The following is a 27,058-nucleotide window of genomic DNA, read 5'->3' as shown; positions in this document are numbered from 1 at the left end:
AGCTGAACAATTAAGAAACATTAACACTTAAATAACATAACATTAAATCAAATCAAATAACATTACACTCTCAGATTAGAATTTTTCTCCAGGCTAACTTTGACTTTGAATTTTTATTATGATGGTGAGATTTCCAGGATAAATAATAATACACCACTGCAACTCGTTCCCCAAACATAAATAAATAGGAATGAAGCAAGTTGAAACACAGAAATCACATTTAATTTAAAATATTTACTTTTAAATGAAGGGATTGGCCTACATTAATCCTATTGAGGATGATGATGCACCAAATTAAATGAATGAAATGAAAATGAATGGAAAGTAATGTTTGCCACTAGACATAAAAACTACCTTTATAAAACCATAATTCGATATATATCTATATTTACAAAGCACTACATAGTAATGAAAACTCTTGAGCTAAGCTGTACACTTTTGAAGACATTAGAAACTCCCCAAAATAAAGGCACTTAAAAGGAATAATACATACAACATGAAAATACATATAATAATACATATACTGATACATATAACATCAAACAGAAAAAATCAATAACAGGCCTAGTGAATGTTAAGATTTGTTTAAATAAGAGTTAATAAGTGCATGGCAATTAAATCACTTCTTGTATTAAATATTTACACAAAAATAACTCAGCAAAATAAAGAAAATGACAACAATATCTTTTGGTGAAAGTTGTGGGTACTAAAGTACTTGTTGCTTGTTGCTTTTTTGCTGTTTGTTATTCTTTGGACATTTCCTATCACTGATACCATTAATCACCTCTTTTCCCTTTCACATCTGGCAAGTGTTCTGGAGAGGGCATGGGGGCCGGTTTCCCAAACTGTTTATTTATGAAGACATCAACACAAAAGCACCCAGAGAACATATTGTCACAGAAACACCAGTGATTCATGACTTAAGTTAATGAGTAACTTCAGAGGAAAACTACAAGGGTATCCTGCCTTTAAAACAGACAGAGAGCCCATCGTGGACTTCACAGCACAGGAATCACATCTACGGTAAGCACATACTTCTAACATATAGTCATATATACATTTATGAAAGGTAGCTTGATAAATTAAACTGCACAACATTCAGTCAAATATTTCAGATAATGTGAACCAAAGGAATGTATAATACAAGATGATGTAATTTCAGTATTGGTGTCAATTATACAACTATAATGTTCAGTTGTCCAGACTGTTTCAGTCTTTGAAATATTGCAATAACAACACTGCTATGAACAATATTCTTGATAAATTTCTGTATACCTGCATATTTATTTTAAAGATACTTAAGCTGAAGTTTAAAATTTTAAATGAATGGTAGTTCTGAAAATTCCATATTCTTCAGTGTGTAATTAAACATAATTTATTTGCTAATAACATGTTGCTATTTATTTTTTTCAGTGTATTTTACCCAATGATTTGCTTTCTAGAAATGTTAGAATAATAAAGATTCAAGTTAGTATAAAAAAAGTCTTTGCAAGCAGAATGGTTTCATTCTTGAAATAGGTGAAGCACATTCCTGTGGTAATGTTCCTAACAATGGACCTGAATGTAATTTTTATGAATGTAGGCTCACAGTTACCACTCATACTGTACCTTTCACATTTGCCTTGGAAATGGTAGAGAAGACCTTTTTTTTCATGGCTGAAAAAGGCAGGACAGTGAGTCAGATCAAAGTCAGTTATGTCAGTTATACATAATATTATGTTCAGCAGTGGAAATACTGGTTTTATTTTCAGAAGAAAATTAGTCATTCACATCTAGTAATTAGTGCCATCAAGTAAATTATTTAATTTATAAGCAATTGATATACTGTATTGATCATTTGGCTAGAAAAACAACAGTACATTGTTCCAGAATTTGCTACTAGGCTACGACTAAAAGATAAAACAACCAGACAGGCAACGTGATTTATTGAAGATACTGGGTTTGTTAATTTTATCATTGCATTTTTGATCCATCTATTGTGAAATAGATGAGAGATTTTGAGAGGACAAAATCAATACAAATATTTTGTTTCTACTTGCAGATTTTCTTAAGAAGCCTGAAATACAAAGATAAAAATGCATAAACTATTGAGTTATTTTATCCTGATTATATGGCTCTCCTCTGTCGTGACCAACCGTGTGTATGTACACCCCTTTGGCCTGTTTGCCTTGGACAATGTCAGTTGCGAGACTGTAGAGGCCCAAGTTGAGAAGCCCTTGAAGACAGTTGAACTAATTCACATAGAACCACAGGACAGCATAGAGCCTGACATCCACACGCAAAAAGGCGTGGAGAGCAGGAAGCAAAGCATCACCCAACATATCTCAGTTCTTGCCAGCCTACAAAATTCCCTCGGCCTGAGGCTTTACCAAGCCTTAAAGAAACAGAAGACCACAAACACCCTGTTCTCGCCCGTCAACACCTTCGGAACACTAGTTAACTTCTACCTTGGGGCCTCCAAGCATACTGCCAAGAACCTCCAGCAGTTCTTGGGGCTGGTCAAAGAGACGGATTCAGAAAAATGTGTTTCCCTGTTTGACGGACACAAGGTGCTCCAAACCCTTCATGACATCAGCTCCTTAGCCAAAGGGACAGAGGATGAACTCAGGACAGTGACATGGACCTTTGTCAGCAGAAAGGCAGACTTGTCAGAGGACTTTGCCCTGGGCACCCAAGATTTATCAGATGCCTCCTACATCCGAGCAGTGGATTTCTCAAAGCCCCAGGAGGCTGAAGCCAGGGTAAACTCCTTTATTCAGACGATGTCCTCAGGGAAAATCAAGCACCTGTTCAAAGACATCAGACCTTCCTCAGATCTCCTGTTTGCCAGCTCCATTCATTTCAAGGGTAAGGAGTTTACTCTGACCAACATATCTCAGGAAATAAGGAGGGATCTTGATCCCTTTTGCTTTGCAGGCCTTGCATCTGGTACAGTGGTATCCCAATAAGCAAGTAGGCAAAAACCTTCTGTATGCACACAGTCGAGAATTTAATGCACGTTTTTATACTTTTCAGGGAACTGGGGAAATGCATTCCAACCCGAGGTCACTTCCCTACAGGAGTTCTGGGTCGATGAAAAAACCAGTATTAAGGTGCCCCTGATGACGCACACTGGAAACTACAATTATCTAAATGACAAAGGCGGGAAGTGCGCCGTTGTCAAACTTCCCTTGAGCAAGAAGACCTACATGCTTCTGGTGCTGCCCCATGAGGGGACTCATCTTGATCACATAGAGGCTAAACTGTCAACCACTCTCATCTCCACATGGCATCAACACCTGAAGGAAGGGTAAGACCACTGCTGGATCTTATTAATCACTCTGGCAGCAGAACTAGTCGAAACGACACAGAATTTAATTACATGTGTTTTGTAACGCTTTCAATGAAAAGACCCAAACAAAGACCTATAATAAAATTTGATGAGCATGACATGCAACATTTTTAAGCATTACATTCATATTTTAATACTAGTGTTGATAGAGAAACTGTCATAGGGTATGCTACATTACATCTAGTAATTCCCATATTCATATTTAGTTTGGCATGTTTATGTCAAACCCAAGTTTCATCAGCTGATATAAGTTTTCATGGATATTTTCTATAGTGCTTGTTAATAATTGAACATTTAATGGGATGTCAATGTTACAAAATATGATAATGTTTTTTTTCTGTTACCTGCAGACTCCTGAAGTTGTCCGTCCCCAAGTTTTCCATTGACACTGTGAATGACCTCAAGGTCACTCTCTCTCATATGAAGCTTCCAGATTTGCTGGGCAGAGGTGCTAGTTTCCAGAGACTCAGCACCAAAGAAAACTTCACTGTTGACCAGGTGAGACACCCTTAAGAGCTAAACGGTTTTCATCATACCTACAGCATCATTTCCAAAACATTCCTGACCTCAGTTTGAGTTACTTTTCTTTTATGCATTTTAAGAATAGATTTTAATTCAAGAATGTTTTATTCCTATTTCTTCCTTATTATAAATAGGGATGGGCATTATTTGAAATATTTGGACTTAAAATATGTATTTGCATGTATGATTTCAAATGTATACAACTCATTTTGAGTTTGCAGGTATATTCCTGGGAAGTATTTTGTAACAAATAACTTTTTTTTGGACTTTTTGTCCAAGCCTGGTTATGTATGAGTCAAGAAATATTTCAATTAAGATCACACTCTTTTCAGAATAAATGTTATTAGGTAATGCATTGTTCATCTAAACACCTTGCTTTGGGTTTCAAACCCAGTCTGAAAACCAAAACACCACATTACCTTCCCTCCATTTCAAAAATAAATTTGGGATTTGCAGGTACTGAACAAGGTGACATTGGAAATGTCTGGAGATGGATCTGAAGACCTGGACAGGACCCAGAATGCAGGACCTGCCCTGAAGCTCACAGTAAACAGGCCCTTCCTGTTTACCATCGTGGAGGGCAACTCGGATGCCATCCTTCTGTTGGGGAGAGTGACTAACCCTACCCAGTGAGGAAAACATGAAATAACGGACTGCAGACAGTTAACACAGCGCTAACCCTAAAACACTAACAACTAAAAATTACTTTTTATTATACTTTTTTCACATTAAACTGAGTGTGGCTGGCATTATGCCAGGGGAATTAAACATGGTACCAAATGTTGTTTTTTATACCTCATCTTAACTATTTATTTGATGTTTTATAAATATAGTGCAGACTATTTTATCTATTCACAAATGAACATAATTGTGAATTTCTGAACTGATCGCAGCAAAGGTGATTTACATACAATTGACATTTTAAAAAAGCATATTAGGATACATAATTTTGGATTTTATGGATTTTACTGCATGGTTTTTGCTTTATTTTCAGGATTCCGTTTATATGATAATGATAATTTATTGCCTATTATCAATGTAAAGACCAGTGAGGAAATAAATACAGGGTAGGCTTGCACAGTTAATTCAATCCCATCTTTTAAACTCCAAATTTGACAATGTTTAAATTTATTTTTACTATCAGTGGCTTCCTTTTACATTTATTGGAAGCTACACATTGTATCACACATTTAAACAACAAGGCATTAAAAAACAATATGACTGAAAGCAGAGTATTGATGAAGACTGTATTATATCTATTGTATAGTTTACATGAGTACAGTCTTTCATTTATATTTAGTATATGAATAAACCGTTTTCTGAAAATTTCTGTCTCAGCTTTTGCTTTTACTAATGGTGTCCCATCATTTGTGATCTATTGCAGACAGCTGTACAAAAAAATTTGTTTAGCCCCACAGACTAATCAACATGCCCATTACAAGTAAAATATCAAAACAACATTTTTTATTTTTTAGACATATTTTACCATAGCATGACAGTAACTTAAGCAAGTGTCCTGTATGTTTTATGTCTAAATGTCGAAACACACACACACACACACACACACACACGATATACACTCAGAGGACACTTCATTAGGTACACCTGCTCACTAACACAAATAGCCCGCTCTTCCAAACAGCAAATCATGCAGCTGCAACTCACAACAGTGGTGTGTAGAAGGACACCTCTGAACGCACAACGCCTGGAACCTTGAAGCAGATGGGCTCCAGCAGAAGACAGGGTTCCACTCTAGTCAGCAAAGAACAGGAAGATAAAACTACATGGGCGCATGATAACCAAAACTGCACAACTGAAGACTGGAAAAACGTCACCTGCTCAAACAAATCTCAATTTCAGCTGTGATAAGAAGATGGTAGGGTCCGATTTAGTCATAAACGGACCAGATTTAGTCAAAAAAGTCATGGATCCAATCTGCCTTGTATCAACAGTGCAGGCTGGTGGTGGTGGTGGTGGTGTAATGAGGTGGGGAAAAGGGTTTCTTGTCACACATTAGGCCCCTCAATACCAACTGAGCATCATTTGAATGCCACATACCTAAGCATTGCTGCTGACCATGTGCTTTATGGCCAGTCTACCCGTTTTCAAATGGAATCTTCCCACAGGATAATGTGCCAAATCATAAAGCATGCATCATCTCTGGCTAGTTCCTCAAACATGACTTGTTCCTACTAAATTCCTTAAGTTCTTTAAATGTGGAGCTATGCTACTCTAAAGACACATACTATAGGTATATGATTTTATTTTTAGATTTATGGGTGAATTTCAAACCCATCACCACCACCTCCCCTTTAAGAGGACAACCGTATTCCAAAGCAATGCTACCCAATGTGTCCTAAATGCAACACTGAATCAAGGCAGTCAAAATGCTTAAATAACTTTATTTCACTAGGCAGGTCATTTAAGATTAGAATTTAATTTACAATGACGGCCTCGGCAAAAACAAAAAACAAACAAACAAAAAAAGAAACTAGAAATACCACCTTGCAGTTGTATGCCTCCGCTAACCAGTAGCCAGTTTGGATATAAAATGTCATCACTTCATCATTTTATCCTATTAGACATTTAAGTGAAACTTTGTCATAATTAGCATATGCATTCTTAAGTTATGGCCAAAATGTGTTTTGTGAGGTCACAGTGACCTTGCCCACCAAAATCTAAGCAGCTCACCCTTGAGTCCAAGTGGACGTTTGTACCAAATTTGAAGAAATTCCTTCAAGGCGTTCCTGAGATATCGCGTTCACGAGAGAATGGGACGGATGTGAGGTCACAGTGACCTTGCCCTTTGACCACCAAAATCTAATCAGTTCATCCTTGAGTCCAAGTGGACGTGTGTGCCAAATGTGAAGAAATTCCCTCAAGGCAAAAACGTGTTTTGTATTCCCTCAAGGCAAAAACGTGTTTTGTGCGGTCACAGTGACCTTGACCTTTGCCCACCAAAATCTAATCAGTTCATCCTTGAGTCCAAGTGGACGTTTGTGCCAAATTTGAAGAAATTCCCTAGAGGCATTCCTGAGATATCGCGTTCACGAGAATCGGGACGGACGGACAGCCCGAAAAAATAATGCCTCCGGCCACGGCTGTGCCATCGCGGAGGCATAAAAACAACAAAGCATGAAACAAAATGTACTCACTTTTAACTTTTTCCCCATCACAAAATCTTCAAAAGTTCATGTTATCATCCATTGTCCCACAACATCCAGCTTGTGGGACAATGGATGATAACATGAACTTTTGAAGATTTTGTGTCTCATGATTTCTATCAATTGATCGCATAGCGTTTCATCCAGACAATTCAAAAGTGACATTCTATGCCTGATGTATTTTTGGTATTGCTGTTTGTTTTATAGCAACATTAGGACAGAGAAAATAATTATAATTAAAATGATGAAAGCGTAGTCCACTGGATTAAGTTCTCCAAACATTTTTAACTTTTTACAAATTGTTAAAACCTTTTATTATGGAAATGCAAGGGTATTATTTAAACAGTGCAAATCCCAAGATACTATACAATTTTCAGCATATCACTGTCAAAAGAGATAATTGCATATATAACTTCAGCTGATTAAGTACTTGCACAAGTTTTTAATCGGTTGAAGTCATATATATTTAATATTGTGTGGAACCACTATCCATAATTTTATTTTAAAAATCCAATTATTCATATTTTGAGAGCAGACATATGATATTTAAATAAGGATTTATCACTGGTATAAGACTAAAAAACTCTCTTCAGGTAAGATTTGCAAAAACAGGATTTAAAATTCAACAATAAAATGACAAGGATAAACAGGTACTTAAAGCTTTTATTGACAAGAATGACACCTTCATACAGGTGGTGCTTTGTCTGCAGTTCACAATATAATTTCCAACCCATCACATGTAAAACCTTCACAATTTCTTACAATTTACAGTCTGATCTCCCATTAATTTCCATAAATAAATAAGAATTCCCAGGCTAGCCCATTCTGTAAGAGACAGAACCCACACCAGAGTTGCCATATTTACATTACAGTCTCCCAAGACATGCCCTGGCCAGAGGGGTCAGGAAGGCATAACCCCAGCCATATTTATGAGCCAGTCTGCTCAGATGAAACCCCGTCCCTAGCCCCTTGAACCAACTCAAGCAAGGATGAGAAACGTGTGATGTCCCCTGTCCGCAGGCCCATCTTTTGGATCTGAAACAGGAAACAATCACAATTGTTTTTCACTTTCACATAAGCTGCAATATTTGGGACTACAAAACTTTCGCGATAATTCAGGCTTCATTCTGGCCCTTAATGTTCCGGAATGGGACCAGGAATGGTAGCATTATACCGCTTGATGCTCTAGACAAATCAGTGGGCCTAGTGCACTTTTCATTCACTTATTAATCTCTTGAAATGCACTTATGTACATTTTGGGCCCTGGATAACCATGGCTGCTATATATAACATAAAGCAAGTTAAAATTCATGAATGGATGGAAGTTCAAGATCATACCAAACATGCAGTTTCTGACAGAAACATAAATGTTTTAAAAGTGAACAAGTCCCGGGGCTGCTATACTGTACAGTGACACAAACCTGACAAAACTGACCAGTCAAGGCTTATTCAAACAGTTTTGGTTTTAAAGCAGGTTTCTGGTTTAGTGAACTCTGAGATTTTTCATTAAGATCTCGCTACTGGATAAGTTGGAAAGAAGCTCTGACCTGATCTCCCAGGTACTCCACGTCGAGTGCCAGCTGAATGCGGATCTTGCCGTCATCGGTGGGGCCCCCGTTGGTCCCTGTGGTGACGGAGGCTGCTGTTTTCCTGGCCTGCTTCAGTCTCTTCAGACTCTCCTCCATTTTCTTCACCGAACTCAGAACATCCGAGACAGTTTCGTAATACCTGCCAAAGTTACACAACCATCACTCATGTTCTGTTTTGTGTCCTCCTCATTTAACTGTAGTTTTTTCCTAAGTTTGAATATATTTAATGGCAGAAGGCTGGTTGTGATTTAGACTGGAGCAATTCAAATAGATATTCTATTCATACTGAGAATATAACACATGCTGTAATCTTTCAAGATTAATCTCTACATACCCTCCTATACCTTTGTAGATGTATTTATTGGATTGGTACAATACCATCAAACCCTTAACTGACGCAGCAATTGAAATAGTCTGTTCCCTATATATGGCAGTTGAATTAATAATCCAACAGCAACTGTCCACTTAAAATAATGTATTGTTGCAACAAATTTGACTTTTTTCTTGTCCAGTGGAAGCAAGAAAACTTATTTAGGAATTGTGTTATTATAACCACAAATTTACAAAATCAAATAGCTGCACTAACAGTGAGTTTATAAGCACATTCATCAAGGTTTTGTTCTTAGCAATGGTAACTGAATTTTGAAATTTCAATCAGGATCTTCAAAAAAGCCTGTCATATATAATCAACCTGTCAATCTGGGACACTAGTCCAATAATTTCCTGGCTGTTTCCTACTGAATTAATTAATTAACAAAAACTGAGAACTCAGTAAAGGTATTTTTTATTGTTCCGTTTGTATGAATTTTCACAGCAACTTATCCTCAAAATTGTGCAGTGAACCGGTGATGCGCTGGCCGCCGTACCTCTGCGTGCAGTCGCACAGCGTGACACACAGCCAGCTCTGCAGGATGGAGCCCTTCAGCGTGTCCTTGTGGTCGCTCTGCAGCTGATGCAGCGGCCGCAGTGCGTTGTCCATGTAGGCCGAGGCCCTTGAAGGCACTTCCTGCAAAAGAAAGTGACTTTGTGAGGACGCTATCTGATCATAAAAACTCTTCACTCTAAAAACAAAAACGTTCTATGGCAGTGCCGCAACATAATAAAAATGTTACGGTATCACAGTGCGAGTAGCGCCGCCCACCTTGTTGGTCCTGCGGTACAGCCGGGGAACTTCAGAGGCACTTTTCAGGTACCTGAAGCACCTCTCGCTAAGGAGCTGCGTCACCCTACTGTTCAGAGCAGGAGTGCAAGCGGACAAGGAGGCTTTCGAGTCCGCCAAGCAGTCTGGGAGAAGAGAGCAGGGGGTAGATTGCAACAAGTATTGTTAAAATGCATGTACATGAGTGACAGCTTGTGTGTTGTCTTTTGTGGCTACAGAGGTATTTTAATACCAACTACAGCACTTTTTTCCCCCCAGACTAAAATCAGTTATACCTTTTATGTATCTATATAAAAAAACTGAAGAGCAACCGATAAATGTAATACATATATCCTTAATGAACATGTACTTCGAAATACAGTATCCACAAGGAGCAAAAACACAATGCTACACATTATTTTCTATAACCATGCAGTTCACTGTTGTTACTCTATTCCCTAAAAGCCTTATGGGCTGTATGCCTTACTGTAGGCTGTCAATATATGGTAAATGGACTGCATTTATATAGCGCTTTTATCCAAAGCGCTTTACAATTGATGCCTCACATTCACCAGAGCAATTAGGGGTAAGGTGTCTTGCTCAGGGACACTTCGACACGCCCAGGGCGGGGGAACGAACCGGCAACCCTCCAACTACCAGACAAGCGCTCTTATCGCTTGAGCTATGTCGCCCCTAATATGTGCAACATATGTTTGAACTAGGGATGGCAATTTTCAATAATTTCATGAATTGAGTGATTGCATAATATGCAATTCCAAAATGATAACTAGTGTGGGGAAGAATCTATTTTTATGCATCCTGGCGGCACCACTCATTGTATATGAAATGCATGCACGCATAAAAACACACAACAGTATGGAAGTTTTAGCATTGTAATAAAGTCTTAATGCTTAGCATATTGTGTCAATAAACACAGAGAGAGATATGATACAAAGAAATGCATTCTCAATTCAAACGTTGCATGCCCACAAAACCAATATACAGTGGCTGGGCTGAAGGATCAATTCTGATTGGCTGGGAGGTGTGCAATGCCATGAATTATTTTTTCCATATACGCCATGCAATGAAAATTAGAAATCACCTTTCGAAATTAATGCGCATCAAGCCAACAGTTACAATATCATACTTGCAACAGTGTCAGCTTGATGTCCAAGAATGCCTTTAGAGAATAGCTAGTCTAGCTATAGCTTGACTATGTTCACAGTTTAGCCTCTGTTTTGAATATAAGTCAGCAGTTGGCTAACCAGCTCTCTGTGATAACAAACATGCTGTGAGACCATTTTGGCTTAAAACCAAACTGAGTTTTAATATTAGGTAACCCCGTTGAGATACTAGAAAAACAACAAAAACTAAAAAAAAATAGGGGCGACATAGCTCAGGAGGTAAGAGCAGTTATCTGGCAGCCGGAGGGTTGCCGGTTCGAACCCCGCCCTGGGCGTGTCGAAGTGTCCCTGAGCAAGACACCAAACCCCTAACTGCTCTGGTGAATGAGAGGCACCAATTGTAAAGCGCTTTGGATAAAAACGCTATATAAATGCAGTCCATTTACCATTTACATGCTCTCTGCTAAGTGGTATAGAGCATGGGATCTTTTCTGGAATACTTCTGTAACGTCTCCATTGCAATGGAATTGCACATTTTGAAAAGCAAGTTTTCATTACAATTGCTGGAGGTACTAAATATGCCTTGGGAAATTTCCCTCAGCGCAGGGAATTTAAACTGTGTAATGCTCAGCACTTCAGACATTACCCCGCTTATACAATGGCTTACCAGAAAAAGCATAATTGCAATCAAAACATGCGTTTCAGAATATATATTTTAGTATGGGATGTGTATGCAGTTTGAGACTGCTATAGAGTCTAACAATAGTGTACAGTAGCTCAACGTTATTGCACTCTGACTGATCTACAGGTTCACCTATGCAATGGTAACGCCTAATTTACAGTGCTGCTCTTTTTTGTTTTGTCTGGTAGAGTAAGGTTACTGCTCTAACCGGCTCTAAGCTAGCAATGAGGAATGTGTCTTACGGATAGGAATGTTAGGATGCACACCCACCCTGCCCTTGTCTGCTGAACAGGTCACATTAATCTAACTGTGTTCATTACAATTTCATGGTTATAATTGAGTTAAAATCTTGAAATAAATATTTAAAAAAACAATCAATAGTCATTTTTGGGGAATATAACCACAATCTGAATGTCCAGTTTGCTGGACTTTTAATAGAAAATAGAAAGAAAAAAACAAGACCAGGTTAAAACCTAGTATATGGCTGGACCTAACACACGTGATCCGGCCGACCAATGGTGTAACTTCATCACTCACTCACTCAGTCACTCACTCAGTCACAGACATTCGCGTTTGTGGGGCTGGGCCAAAAAGAATAAATAATAATGCCACCTGCTTGTTCGCAGACTCCAGGTCCACTTTAACTGTTCTGTCACCGAAACCATGTCTTTTTATCGTTAAATAATCCCTCACTTGCTCTGAATGCACAGTCTTGTTTGTGTATCTTCTTTCTAGCACTTTTCTTGGTCAATATTTCTTAGTTTCTCTGACTGAGACACATACTGTCTTGATACGTGAACTTTTTACTTTTTAATTTGGTTTTTGAGAACTTAAGACAGGTAAGCATCAGTTGTGAAATACAAGCAAGTTCATGTTGCTGTGTCTTATTGTGCGGCTCCTTTCATAAAGTCACCAAAAAAATTAATTTGCATATATTCTGGTGAGCACACTGGCGAGCTTAGCAATAGCAAACAAACTAGTAATTCACTGAAGACCACTGAAGTGGATGACTGACAGCGAAGCCACACCGTATGTGGCTGCGCTGCCTGGCACCGTTCCTGCTTCCCACAAACGGCCGCTTGTGGGCATGTCACCTATATTTTGACACACAGTTGTGTCCGTTAAATGTTGACCAGGTTTAATGTCGTGTGTTGTGCTATAATTGTCCAGTCTGAATACAAATTATTTTTTCAGTAACCTATCTCTGAAAGATGCTAGTCAGCTGCCTAGCTAGGCTGTCAAATGTAACTAGTAAGTAACAACCAACAATAGCAAAAACATTTTCTTTCTAATTAGCCAGCTAAAGTTTTCAAAGTTAGATCTGGTTAGGTAGCTTGGTGGTTGCTAGTAACTATCACAAACAGGTAGTAACTAATACATTATTAGTTTTATGGTCACCTTGATTTCACTCAGCCTACGTTTCTCTCACAACTAGATCAGTCTCTGCTTCATGGTCATCCGATAAACGTTATTGTTCAGAATTACCAGATTCTTGGGTAACATTTGTGTTGCTGTCATTTATTTTTTTTGTTACGGCTTTTCATATTATTGTTGCGATATAGTACAATGCACATTCAGGGGCATTCATGCAGACAAACGTTCAATAGCTTGTCTGACATCAACTAGCAATTAGTTCATCAGCAGCATTGCACCTTCTGTGAAATTTACACTGTATATAACCTAATGGCTATCTACCGAAAATTTCAGAGACTTTCCTCCACGCTGCGTTCCTCTTGTCAGTGTCTCTGTATGAGGGCAGCGCAGGATCATATATAAAGTTGAGAAACCTGATACGGCCATTACGAGGGAGTCCTCCATGGTGGAACTATATAATGTGGAACTATAGTTTGAAAAGGGGGACAATTGACTTGACAGATCTTTAGATAAAATCTGATTGGTTACCGCGACGCGTAGTTTAACTTCAAGCTGGGGCTTGAAGTTAAACTCCGGCCATACCCCCCCGCCACCTCGCCGCCTAGCCCTGCACCGCCTGCAATCCCAACATACCTTGCGGAGGTGTGCCGCCACCTCTCATTTAAAATGAATGGAGGTGGTGTGGGCACCTGGCGGTCCCGCGTACAGGGTGGCTTCACCGTGAAGAATACTTTTAATTTTGAAGAGAAACCCCTTTCCAACTTTCAAACAGATCATACTCTCTAGGATAACCTCAGAGGGTTCACCACAAGTAGGTCAGAGTTTGCTAAAAAGCACATTAAAAACTGTAGAGTTCTGGAAGTTTCATGGACAGATGAAATGAGTATTCACCTGTACCAAAGTGATGGAAGGAGGAAAGTGTGCAGAAAGAAAGAAACCGGTCATAATCCAAAGCACCCTCTTCATCTGTGAAACACGGCAGTGTTATGGCTATATGGCTACAACTGGAACTTGCTCACTTGCTCACATTGAGGACGTGACTGCTGATGGCGACCGCAGCATGAATTCTTCAGAAAATTCTTATCTGCTCAGACCTAACCAAATGCCTCAAAACTCACTTGGCGGCACTTTCAGCAGGACAATGACCACAAGCATGCTGTTATAGCAATCAACGAGTTGCTCCAGGCCAAAAAGTGGAATGTTCTTCACTGGCCAAGTCTGCCACCCATCCTGAATCCAAATGAACATCTGTTTCACTTGAAGACAAGAATGAAGAAAGAACCCCCCAGGAAGTAAACAGGAGCTGAAGATGGCTGTAGTACAGACCTTGTAGAGCATCACCAGAGAAGATGCCCAGTGTCGGGTGATGTCTATCAATCGCACACTTCAGGTAGTCATCAGATAAAAAAAGGATTTGAAAGCATATACATTTCACAACAAGCTCTGAATTTTGCTTGACTTTAAACATGAAAGATCCTTGATGAAGAAAGCTGCTCATACCTGAAACAACCTGAAAGTTGGTGAACCCGATGAGCTCCAGTCTGTTCTTGATTATGTCGCCGAGCTCTGGAATCTGTAATGGAACCAGTACATTACAGCAAATTAGAACGTGTTCTGTTCTTTCTTACAAGGCTTCCTTGCCCAGTAAGCGGAGAATAGCTCACCATCTCCATATTTTCTTCCATTTTGTATAGCTACATCTCGAAAGTAATTCAGGTGCAAAAAAACGCTTCAGGGGACACCAGCAAAAGCCATGGATGTGATTCAGATGAGTCAGATTCATGCATAATCTCTGAAAAATCATTTGCATGTTGAATTTTTTCCAGAAGTGTATAAAACAATTACACACTTAACCTCAGATTAAATGAGTTCTTGCTGAAATAATGACTGCTCCAAAATGAAGTTGCTTCCACATTAGTGACAGGATTAAAACCAGCAGACCCTGGGATTGCTGGGGGATTGGCGGTGTATTCCCCACATCTGTTTTATTTAATTACACCAAAAAGTTCCATTTTTGTCAATGCATAAAAATGTTTCATATCTGGTTCATGTTCCTCCTCTAACACCAGAAAACACTGGTGTTCAGCCACCTGATTTGTTGTTTAAAGAACACTTGTCTCAGAGGTTTGCTATTGGTAGGTTAGATATACACCGATACCTGTTCCTGCAGAAGATCCAGATCTGCAGCGATGTAGACCAGCTGCTTGGCAGAGAGGGCAGTTGGGATGCCAGTCTCGCTTCCTGTGTCCTCCTGAGAAGTCCTGCTGGAAGTGGAGGAGGCGGAGCTAGGGAGGGGCTTCACAGGATCTTTACTGACCTCAGTAGTAGGAGCCTTATTCAGCACCTACAGCAAAGGAGACAATAACAGGAAGTTTCTGGTCACTTCACAATCCACAATGTCAACAGAACTGCAGCAAATTGCTTTAAACATTTTGTATGTTTTGTTGAAATAGGTGAAGAGTAAAATGCATTACAGCATGGTCGTGACTGACAAAAGCAATGACTGCAAATTAATGGGACAATCTTTAGGCCATCTTTATAAACCAGTGTGTCAGGTTTAGTGCAAATGGTTCTTAACTCATGCCTGAGAATGACTCGCTTTCTTATTATCCCTATTGGTAACTGTGCAGTTTCCAAATGAAGTTGCACTGCGGGATTCACTCATTTTTGGCTGGAGAAGCTGCTGAGATGCGCTATTCCAGACCGAGGGGCTCACCTCAGTGACGAAGGTGGAGTAGCGCGAGAGCAGCTGAAGCGTGAGTTTCCAGAAGCGATGGGCCAGCAGGGGCAGGTAGACCCTCTCCTCCCAGCACCTGGGGAGGCAGCCCCACAGCACGTGGGACACCAGCAGCCGATAGGAGCTCCCGGCTGTGCAGGAGACATGTGAAGGCGCGAAACCCGTGAGCTCGACACAGCCATCAAAGCACAGCTTCCCAAAGCATGCACCACAGTGCGGGGGAAACCATTCTCCCCTGGCTATTTCCTCTGAAATATTTCCACTTAAGTACAAGGCAGTACATTGCAGAAGGTGTCACACTGTGCCACTTGGAATAGTGCTGGGAATATTGGGAATATTTTGCAGGACAATATGGAACTGTTTGCTCATAACCATATCAAAGAACCGTTTGATATAAGCATACCAGGTTGATAATACAAACAGGGTTTGTGAAATAAAGGTGCTGACCTGGTGCTTCTCCTAGCCCATCTGCCATTGTATTTTCCAAACTTCCCGCAATCTCTTTGTATCTGCGATCAAAAAAGAGAACAGATAAGCTATAACAGCAATAGACTCTTATAGAATAGAATAATGCTTGCAAGACAATATACAAATGCAAACTGCATATCAAGCGGAACCTCCACTGAAAGAAAAATGAATTCAAAATGAAAAAAGTCAATTCAAAATGTTTGTCTTTGGTTCCTAATTAAAGATATTTCATTTTTTAAATTAAGTTAAGAAAGCCAAGGCCTTTGTTTACAAACACAATGAAGCAAAGCAAGATGACATCAAATCAGAGAACAATCAATGGCCCGTTCAAAATGGGTGACTTCACAGAGACCGCAATCCCAGAGTGTATTGCTCTGCTGTGCTGGTAAACAAAGACTTGAGCTTTTTACACACAAAGCAAAAATAATTCAGCTACTTATAACAGTGAAAAGTAGAGATATTCTTAATCTAGCATAGATCCAAAACATATGTATAATTTCCACACTAAATCACCACTTAAGTTCTACCATGCTTGTTTATCAAAAGGACAGGTTGTCCCTTTTCAGCCAATCTTTTAAAATCTCACACAGTTTTATAGTAAAGAGCAGCAAGGCACCCACATGCACCTCCTCCATGATCACAGCCGCTTTTTGAAATAAAACAAGAGATTTAAACCTACCAGCAGCTTAACAGGCTGAAATTATTGACTGTGCCAATAGGCACTTCCTACATTTGGCAGGAAGGTCAGGTTAATGGTTGGCAAACTGAGCACAAAGTTAAGGAATGGAGTTATCCATTTCGTTATTGATCTATCTGGGGCCAAACCATAACAGGGTGAATCCTTTAGAAGAAAAATATTTTAACACAGCATTGGATGACTTTTGTCTATGCACTCATTTCATTTTTGGACTTTTATTTTTATTTTCCACTGACAAAAACCATAAGTCATTCAGTCTTCTAATGTTTTCTATTCAGTGAAGATAAGCAATAGCCATTTCTGCCTTCAAATCTTTCTTACAGAAATTCTGTATGTGTGAAATCAGTTTGCTTCAGACTAATGTATATTTAATATAATGTGCCATTTAGTGCAAGCACAGCACAGGTAGCAAGGGGAATCTACATACAGAAGATTTACCTCCTGTTACAAGTTAAAAGGCTTCACCTAGGCCTTTAAAATGAACAGATTTATGACACATTAGAGAACTGCATAAATAAAAATGTGTAAATAACGCAGAAATTTTCAGAATGTTTTACCAGGGTGCTATTGACAGTGGAAATTCCCACTAAAGAACACAAGAACAGAAAATGACAACATTGAGCTTTTCTGTAAACAATCCTTAGATAAGAGGTGTGTGTGCGTGTGTGCGTGCATGTGAGTGAGTGAGTGAGTGTGTGTGCATGTGCATCTTGGATTATCAGGACTGAGAGTACATTGTAAAGCAGATGACGCAGTGTACACACATAGTGGGCGCATTGCGTAAAGCTTAACCTTCACATTGACATAAAGCAGATCGATATGCTCCCTGAACTTCCCATCCTCGACACACTTTGGACCTGCTGAGTGGAATGAACCCATGAGAAAACAAGCACGAACGGCCCTGAAAAGGACACCGTTTCACTGCAGTCGACCACCGTATGTGTTCTTGTGGTTATCCACGCATAGTTGATGAGGAAAAAGGGTGGATCAAAAAAAGAGGGATGGTAGAAGTGGTGATGCAGCATTCTAGGAACTATAAAAATATAAATTCCTATTTCAAATCAAAAGAGTGAAGAAAAATAACTAACAATATACAGAGAAACCCATCTAAAGTGGCCACCAAGGGGAGTAATGAGAAATGGCCATCATGTGCAGGTGGCCACCAAGACAGGCTTCACTGTATTTGTGTATAACGGTCACCTTATTTCCATAAAAAATGTTTTATATATAAATACAATCACTCTATTTTTTTTTTGTTGAGCGTCAGCATAACTGGCTTACAGGTTGTCATTTTAAATCCTATCCTAACAACTTTCATGGAGTAAGAACATTATTGCTAGAACAATGACGATGATGGCAGCACACCCTTAAATACTGATCTACAACATAATTTCATGGGTTTAAAAAAAATGCCTCGTAAATCGGTGCTGTGAATTCACATGTAGCAGCAAATTTAGAATAAGGCTGTAACGTAACACAATGTGGAAAAAGTGAAAGGGTCTGAATACTTTCCGAACACACTGAATGTGCACGGTTTCAGAATTCTAACTAAAATATGTGCTAATCCACATGGAATAAATAAGGTTAAGTTTACAATGGTGATTCCCGTCCTGGGACATGAATCTGTAAATTACAGACCGAGTTCTTTAATAATCATACGACAACACAAGTCGACCGACAGATTTACGGTGTTGCCCAATCACACTCACCGTAGCTGGAAGTAGACCGGCAGGTTCCACTTATTCTGGAAGCTCAGATAAGAGGCATGTGCTCTCAGACGCCTCACGCTGGCCTGAGACCCGCACTGCCGCTCAAACCTGCGCACAAACTCCATGCTGATGGTGTACTTCTGTAAGGGAGACCACAGACACGGCGAGTAAGGAACTCGCCGCTTAACGCGTTTCGACAGCCGACAAACAAGCGGCAAACGGAACGTTACCTCGTAAAAGACGTCTGGGTTGCCAGGGTTGAAGAGGGAGGCGATCCTCTCCTCCAGGCCTTTAATTATCTCTGGCCACACGGAGTTCACCATGAAGTCGTACCCGGGGACAATGTCCGCTTTGTCACTGGACATGAATCACATTGGGGAAAAAACGGAGAGTTAGCTGTGAGCTACGCAGCACTGATTTTACACGCCATTCCCATGTATGGAACGATGCCGTACCCAGGCCAGCTGGAACATAGCCGGGCCTGGCTGACATGGCCAGCTTGAGTGTCACAGCAGTATAAGACTACAATTTCCTAGATACAACTAGATAGGCATGTTAAACAAAAGCTGAGATCTAAGTGAATTATTTTGCCCTCAGAAGTCCACTGAGTCCTATAAGGTCAATACTAAACATCATCACATAACAAATGACAGGAAAAAGATGCTTCTTGTAGTACTACAAACAAAACACAACTCAAGACTCTGAATAAGTCATGATTCCTCTTCTAAAGACTGACGTCAGGAGGGATAACATCAGTGATGACTGATATTAAGTTGGCTGCAATAATATATATTGTCTGAAGAAATGAACTCTTACAGTTAAGCTTTTTAAAGATTTTTGGACATTTACTGCAATAACACTTAATATGAAAAGATAGTGTACGCAATGAATGATATTTTGCTGGAATGTTATTCTGGTGGGCATTAACCTTGGATGTTGTCACTGCAGCGATGGCAAACATAATGATTGATGGCTCATATTTTGTTAGTGATTGTGTACCTTGATATGGTTCCTCCAGTCACCTCTCGCAGCAGACGACAGTGATGCGGCACAAATTCTAGAACTTTTCCAAACATCACCTGCAAGCCAGCAGGACCCGACTTTGCATACTCTGCAACAATGACCTGCAGAGAAGGCCAAGGCTGATTCATTCTGTCAACTTAGGAAGGAACATTCCATTTATGAAACCAATATTTTACTAAATATCTGCCTAAAAAAATGCACAATACACACTGTACACAGTAGCCTTCCTGTTAACACACAGGACATTTTCATTTATCAAACTAATATTTCATTTTTGTTGAAAAACAGCTTTTTATCTTCCTAGATATTCATGCGCTCCTGATGCCAGGTTAAACAAGACCAGGTTAAAACCTAGTATATTGCTGGACCTAACACACGTGATCCGGCCGACCAATGGTGTAACTTCATCACTCACTCAGTCAGTCACAGACATTCGCGTTTGTAGGGCTGGCCCCGCTGTTGCGGTCCAGCCAAAAACTAAAAATATAACATTTATAATGAAGAAGACTGTGGAAACTGCTGACTAAGGGATGTGGTTCTCTGGCTTTGATGCCCAGGCCTGACCTGGTCCATGTAGGGCTTCACGAGAACCTGGCCCACGAGCGTCTCCGCGTCTCTGGTCTTGTCAATGGTGGCGTAGGTCCGCAGGCAGTGGCGCACAATGTCGACGTTGGAGGTCTGGAGGCCCTCGATCAGCAGGCCCTCCAGGGACTGCTGCAGCATGGCCGTGATCCCGGCGATCCTCTGGAAGGGGCCACATTGCGACATCGCGACACCCCCCACGTCAGAGCCGAGATGACACGTGCTTACAGTAAGCACAATTTGTGATCTAATCCCCACACATGCATGAAATACCTTTCTGGAATTAATTGTTTTACCAGTAGTGTACGGCATTGGCTGAAGCTTTACTATGAAATGTTTGCAGACTTTTGTAACGAAAAGCCTATGTACAAGTTCGTTCTGGCATTTGTGCAAGACATACAGTAAACTGTCTGTGGGTAAGAATCAAACTGAATGAGAATATTTGATTGGGCAGATGAATGAAACAACCATGAACTGCTAATGTATTTCTTAGGGGTGGATTGTTTACGTAGAATCTGAGTTTAACCTGGGAAGTCAAACAAAGGCTACGAGAAAGCAGGAAATTAAATCAAACCCTTGATGACCTGAGCGCTATTCCTCTTAGCAGAGTAATATTCAGCATAAAACATAGCAAACCTACCCACTTTCAGTTTCACAGACATTGGGCTTGAATGAGTCAACATATGTCCTTAACTCTGGCTTAGAATTAAATGCATATGTTCCTGTTCCTCAAAGTAAAGACCACTTTATTGGTTTGTTTTGGTCATTTCTGAATAAGCAAAAATGTGCTTCCAAAGAAAATAAAGGACTTGTGAATTCAACTGCGAGTCAAAGGTCAGGACAAATGCTGACCGAATCAAAGTGTTCTGCTACGGTGTCTTGACAGCAGGGACTTACAGGTCGCACTTTGTCCAGAAGTGGCATCCCCTTGCTCTGAACGGCATGGAACTGCAGCTGGTTGAACTCAGTGGCAATCCGCTCCAGAATCTGACCAGCCATCAGCGGGCTGCAGAAACAGAGCAATCACCACTCTCAGAATTCAGCAGTAACACACTGTGCTAGACATGACTGACCTGCAACCAACAGCCCTGTATTCCTATAAATACATTTTGGAGAAGAGGGGGTGGCAATTCAAAGCTCAAAGAAAAGCTATTTTGTGATTTCTAGCTATATGCAGATTGCATATTTTAAAGAACAGTGCTGGAACCACAAAAGAACATGGCTTCCAATTGCTATAACCAAAGCCCAACACATATTGTAATTCTGCATTAGCCCACCTGGTCAGCATAGGTCAGGAAGTAATAATCAGATTAACTAAAATACAACAATACAATGAAACTTTCCTTTCAGTATTTTTGATCTGTAACCTTTCCATCATTTATATATGATATGCTGATGATATTTTGGATCAACATCGCCCTCTTGTGATCAAAATGAACACTAAATAAATCCACTAAATTGGTGAGCAAATTGGACTAAAAACTTCCTAAGTAAACTTCCAAAAGGTTTTACATCAGTCAGTCAAGAAAACACCTACATGTTTTCACCTGTATTCCCCACCATGCATTTTAGGTATGAATAGAATTTGAACAGAATATATATTTTTATAATATGTAGATTAGCAGCAATTTCATTAAAAAAACATTGAAGTTAAAATATCAGTTGGTCCTAGAAATGCACATAGGGACAAGGGGTTTGACTATGCCGTATACTGTGGAACATAATGTGCTGCTTCTGTGGAGATAACTATGTGTAACTGTTTCCAAGTAAAAATAAAAACATTTTTGTAAAATATCTACTTTCTTCTCAATAATAAAGAAAGAAATCATCCCAGACCAAACTATGTTATGGCTGCTACCCGGTACTGTAAAGAACCCTGGACATAGCTTTGGATATGCCAGAATGCATCCAACAAATTAATGTTTTGAAAACAAATTTTGATAGAACTGTCTCATTTTCTACTTTGTGGCATCTATGTGCCTTTGCATCTGCCACCAATATGTGAAGTGCAGGCACATGATCACCCTCGTGTGTCTTTTTGTCTTTAAATGAACAGGCTAAGAGATAAAGGTCATGGATGAATCTGGTTTTGATGACGAGCCAAGGTAGCCACAGTGTAGGCTCTAACAAGTTCCACTCTAGACTGAGTTAAATGAGTATGAAGAAAATGTAACATCTCATGTCTTAAGAGACCACATGTGAGGAGACAGTGTTTGGTAGTGCAGTAGAGTCTACCTCAACTGTGGAATTTATGCATACCTCCAGGAACCAAATACTATTAGAATGTACCTGAAATTCAGGTCTTTCCCATCACAGTCTGTTAAAATCATCAGCAAGCTCACCTTCTTAATTCTAGAGATGTGTCATCCTTGGAGTTTTGAGAATTAAGAATTTTTTCAATCTTCTCAACTGATCGCACAACTTGTATGAGTCTCAGAACACAAATCTTGTTGGGGGGAAAAAAAGATAAATGTAAAAACATGACAAAAACAATTCTACAGCAGGGCTTCCCAAACTGGGGGTCATAAAAGCACCATATTACATTTTGTAAAACAGCATTCTACGGTTTACATCCTTTGTAAAGATGAACAGAATTATTAAATATATTTATTTCACTCAATAGTTATGTCATATAGTTACGTGTCTTATATAGGTTAGATGAGGAAATCATCATCCAGACCTCCTGCTAGTACAACTCACTGCACAGCAGCCTGTGGTGACTATTGGATGGAGTGTAAAAATGGTCATTTTAGGGTATATGTCCACGGATACAATACAATGCCCTCAAAAATTATTAAAATCCTTGATAAAGACAAGCAAAAAATACTGAGTAAAATAATACAAGCACTGAGAAATATTTATTTTCAAACATGCGCAAAATATTTTAGTGACATAGGCTAATGCTACAATGGAACCACCCAAAATAATACTTTTTTCACATCATACATTTATTTTGCCCCAAAAAGTGTCAAATACTCACAAGCCTGTTTTCAATATTTTGTATTAGTATGAAGAATATAATTTCCCAATTTCCTAAGCATAGAATGTAGCTCATTATTATTGTCAATTATTAAATTTTATTCATTTTATACAGTATTTGTGTCCACCTATATCATGTGGGTGCAAGGAGGGCATTGATTGTATGCATGCATGTATGTACATATGTATGTATACATACATCCATGCATACGCACGTACAATGTAGGTATTACATGTGTGGAAAACATGCATATGTATATACATATAATAATTTAGCTTCTCTACCTTCTTCTTTTGAATATCGTCTTGCTTGGACAACCGGTCATCTATGGCTTCAATGACTTCATTTACAGCTGATCTAAGGCTCTTAAAATAAAATTAAAACAAACAATAGAAAGGTTATCATAAGAGAACATGGAAGCAGTGAAACAAGCAAGATTTTGAGTGAGAATGATAGACCAAAGGAGAAATTCCTTCCCATCTAACATCCTCCAGAGAGAAGGGGTGTGACAATGAAATGACATACCAACACCTCTTCTCGTAGTTGGCCAAGGGGGACAGTGAGCTGGTTGAGTGCTTTGTCCATTCCAACCTGAGACAAGCAAAGCACATTTCAAGCACCTTCAAAAAATTGTAATCCTGTGTGCACTATCATGAATGCAGCATGGAAAAATACAAAGTTTGCTGAACTACGTTTAAGGCTATTGCAACAATAGGCACAAACAGAGGTCATATGAATACGTCTGCAATCACAAACCAGATAATATAAATAGGTACTTACGAGGTTTGTGGAAAGGTTTACGAAGTCCGCATAATCTTTATTGATGAGCTCCACCATTGCGGTTTTTAACAGCTTGTAGTAGCGCTCCAAATCCTCTCGCAGCTCCTCCAGCTGCACTTGTTTCCTGCACTCCGACACGAAGTGGTCCACATCGAAGTCATCCTGCAAACATCGATACAGATCAAATAAACAAACTAGATGGTAGGCTATAGCTATAGCCAAGTAACTAAAATTCAGGCTATTTATCCCCTCTAACTTGTAACCCGTACACTACGTAGATGAGAGAGCCGTACAAGTGTCAAAAAAACAGATGGCTGGAAACAAGTAAGATAGATGACCCTCCTTTACAACAGCATAGACAAATTTCGCTAAGATGACGTGGAAACAAAAAAATACCGTCGCATTTGGCAGACACCGCTATGATTCCGAGATGTAACATTATGCACTGACTATCTACGAGTATGCATTACTACCTGCACTGGACATAAATAGTAGCTTGCCAACTTAACGATTCACTAGCAAAAGCAGAGGTTGACAACCAAGTAAAAACTAAACTAGGTAGTTAACTGTCTAGTGACCTAAAAAAGACTGAAAACAATATATCGCAAGATTATGGTACCATATGTGTAACAGCGTGATGCTCACGAGCAACTTATAGCTAGTGAAACTCAGTTTGGATTTTAAAATATGCAACATTAGCATAGGTAACAACAGCCTAGGCTAGCTTAGATACTAGCTCATCTGTCAAATAGCGCACTTGTGCACATTGACACGTCTTGAATTTAATCGTCGCAAAACGACAATTACGATGCTTCTAAATTTTGCTCAACTAAACGTTAGTTAGTGTGGTATATGAATGCGGACTGCTGATAACCAAATAGTTGCACTAACTTAGCTAACTTAGTTAGCCAAGTAGGTAAGTGTTACTTAGCCATTTAGCTACGACGGCTAGGTTGCCTACCTTCATAAATTCGTCTTTATCAAAACAAAGAGAATCGGGTGCCTTTGGAAGATTCATCATATTCGTCCTTCTACCCGTAAAATAAACAGAACTTAAATGTATATACTAAGCTGCGTAACAGACAATAATAAAATCGAACTTCTTTACTTCGCCATAATGAATCACTTTAAAACAAATTTACTTCCGCCAACATGGCACATGACACGAACGCATAAACGAGCAGTTTGTGTGTACAGAGACGGAGGACGAAACATAGAACTAATAGCCAGACAGCGTAGCACCATCTGCAGGATACCAAGCAGTATTGCAATATGACGGTCAGACGCGGGTAATTTATATTCATACAAATGAAAGAACTATCCAACAAAAATACCGAATTTAGAATATAGATTTACAATACGTCACTGACCACATTTTATATTACGTGAAATATCATTTTATATTTTACATTACATTAATGTCTCCTCTTTTTTTTTGTAATATGGGTGGTTATTTCAATTACTGGCTCTACATTAAAAAACAACGAAATAGTTATATTACTCTAAGGCAAAACATTTGAACAACAGCCATCTTATAATCAAAGTTATTTTCTTCATATAATGTTATAGTTTCAATTTTAGTTTAATTTTTGCACAATTTAAAAAATACACAAAAAATGACAAAGATAACAAATAATATACAGTGCAGGGAGAGGCAGAAAACCATGTGGGCTTATTTCAAGCCTCCACCTAAATAATGTTAAAATTTCACAATGTTATAAAGAAAATCAACTTCACATACAGAAAATAATATAACTACGTAAAAGATGTTATGTTCTGTTTTATCAATGTTACCATATCCCCTACCAGTAAACACAGAGTAACTCCATGCTTAGTCAACATCACAAGCAACTCTGAATCAACAATGAATCAATACTGATAGACATAGTCAGTGCCTTGAGTATTTAGACCCTTGACAAATGTTACACTTTACTGAATTACAAATGATACATTAACATTTTGTTTTGTGAAATATTTTAATTAAAAACAATAAAACACAAAATTATTTTAAAGTCACATTGGTTTGATTAAAAAAATTATTGAAACTAAAATATGACATTTGCATAAGCATTCATCCCCTGTGCTCTGGAAGCTCCAGGATTACGCAGATGAAAAATTGCCCTAACAAGGACACAATTGCCTCACCATTGGCTTCTACCTTTGAACCATTAAAGTAACTGTCACATTCACTTTGATTTGTCAGGCTGTCAACCTGAAAGAAAGATATGAAAATGAAGGATAAAATGCATTCTACAGAAGTTGGAGATAAAGTAAAACATATGCATGCATTTGAAAAAAAAGGGTACAAAATTATATGCAAGAGTTTGGATATCCCAGCACTGTTGGAACAATATTTAAGAAGTGGAAGCCTTAACAAGTGTGGTTTCAGTGCTATGGCAGGTCTAAACCCTGATTGGAATATTTCATGGATACAGTTTGAGCTAAGGCATGAACTAAGTTGCTCAGGATTAGCTATCTTTTGATAAAAACAGAAGGTTTGAAATAGGTCTATATTTTTCCAGTTTGTCAGGTTCAATTTCTTTGGTTTCGTCAGTAATGTCCCAGCACACACCGGGCCAGTGGCATCCTTTTACAACGGATGCGTTAATGATTTTTAGCATGTGCAGGCCTACTACAGGAAAAAAGTTCTTAAACCAATTTAGAAGGAATCGGGTCAGGCAAACAGGTAGTTGGTTTATGAGGACGCAACTAGTTTAAATCGCTCATCCACATTACTGGGCATAAAACGGTGCCACCCTTTGTACATCTTCCTGTTGCAGACAAGCACCAGGCTGTTTACTTAGACTGGCAGGAGTAATGCATAAAGGAGGACAATTTGGAAATCTGGTCTCCAACAGCCTCAAGTTTCTGATTGAAAAAATTAATTGCTGCTATGATCAGAAGGATAAGTTGCAAATTCTGATAATGGTTTTTAGTTAACGCGTCCACAAACAGCCATTAGCCGCGTTTCCACCGCAGGAACTTTACCCCGGAACTAGGAACCTTTTGAGGAACTCCGTGCGTTTCCACCACAGGAACTAGGGTCTAAATTTAGTTCCTGGGGCTTTATTTTACCCCCCAAAAGGTTCCTGCTCGGGGGGTAGTACTTTCTGAAAGTACAGGAACCTTTTGGGTGGAGCTTGTAGCGCTGAACATTT

At 39.2% G+C, this 27,058-nt stretch overlaps 2 protein-coding genes across 2 annotated transcripts; one reads left to right on the top strand and one right to left on the bottom strand.

The window, feature by feature from the left end:
* The first annotated feature begins 875 nt into the window (after positions 1 to 875).
* Positions 876 to 5,179, top strand: agt (angiotensinogen). The gene is made up of 5 exons (XM_035406630.1): positions 876 to 1,023; positions 2,042 to 2,847; positions 3,016 to 3,289; positions 3,682 to 3,829; positions 4,310 to 5,179. Exons 2-5 carry the CDS (start codon positions 2,076 to 2,078, stop codon positions 4,484 to 4,486), a joined length of 1,371 nt encoding a protein of 456 aa, XP_035262521.1. The 5' UTR covers positions 876 to 1,023; positions 2,042 to 2,075; the 3' UTR covers positions 4,487 to 5,179.
* A 2,483-nt stretch (positions 5,180 to 7,662) lies between these two features.
* Positions 7,663 to 25,083, bottom strand: cog2 (component of oligomeric golgi complex 2). Its single transcript, XM_035406691.1, has 18 exons — positions 24,862 to 25,083; positions 23,901 to 24,062; positions 23,646 to 23,711; positions 23,405 to 23,485; positions 22,483 to 22,586; positions 21,038 to 21,146; positions 20,123 to 20,302; positions 19,535 to 19,659; positions 18,766 to 18,892; positions 18,536 to 18,675; positions 16,109 to 16,170; positions 15,641 to 15,792; positions 15,083 to 15,268; positions 14,425 to 14,497; positions 9,748 to 9,890; positions 9,473 to 9,612; positions 8,565 to 8,745; positions 7,663 to 8,052 (listed from the first exon to the last, which is right to left on the bottom strand). The coding sequence occupies exons 1-18, from the start codon at positions 24,919 to 24,921 to the stop codon at positions 7,945 to 7,947; spliced, it is 2,199 nt and encodes a 732-aa protein (XP_035262582.1). The 5' UTR covers positions 24,922 to 25,083; the 3' UTR covers positions 7,663 to 7,944.
* Positions 25,084 to 27,058: the final 1,975 nt, after the last annotated feature.

This window comes from Anguilla anguilla, chromosome 2 (genome assembly GCF_013347855.1).
Source record: "Anguilla anguilla isolate fAngAng1 chromosome 2, fAngAng1.pri, whole genome shotgun sequence".
In the NCBI taxonomy this organism is placed as follows: Eukaryota; Metazoa; Chordata; class Actinopteri; order Anguilliformes; family Anguillidae; genus Anguilla; species Anguilla anguilla.
Note: the sequence above shows the minus strand (reverse complement) of the source record. Positions and strands in the feature narration are given on the sequence as shown.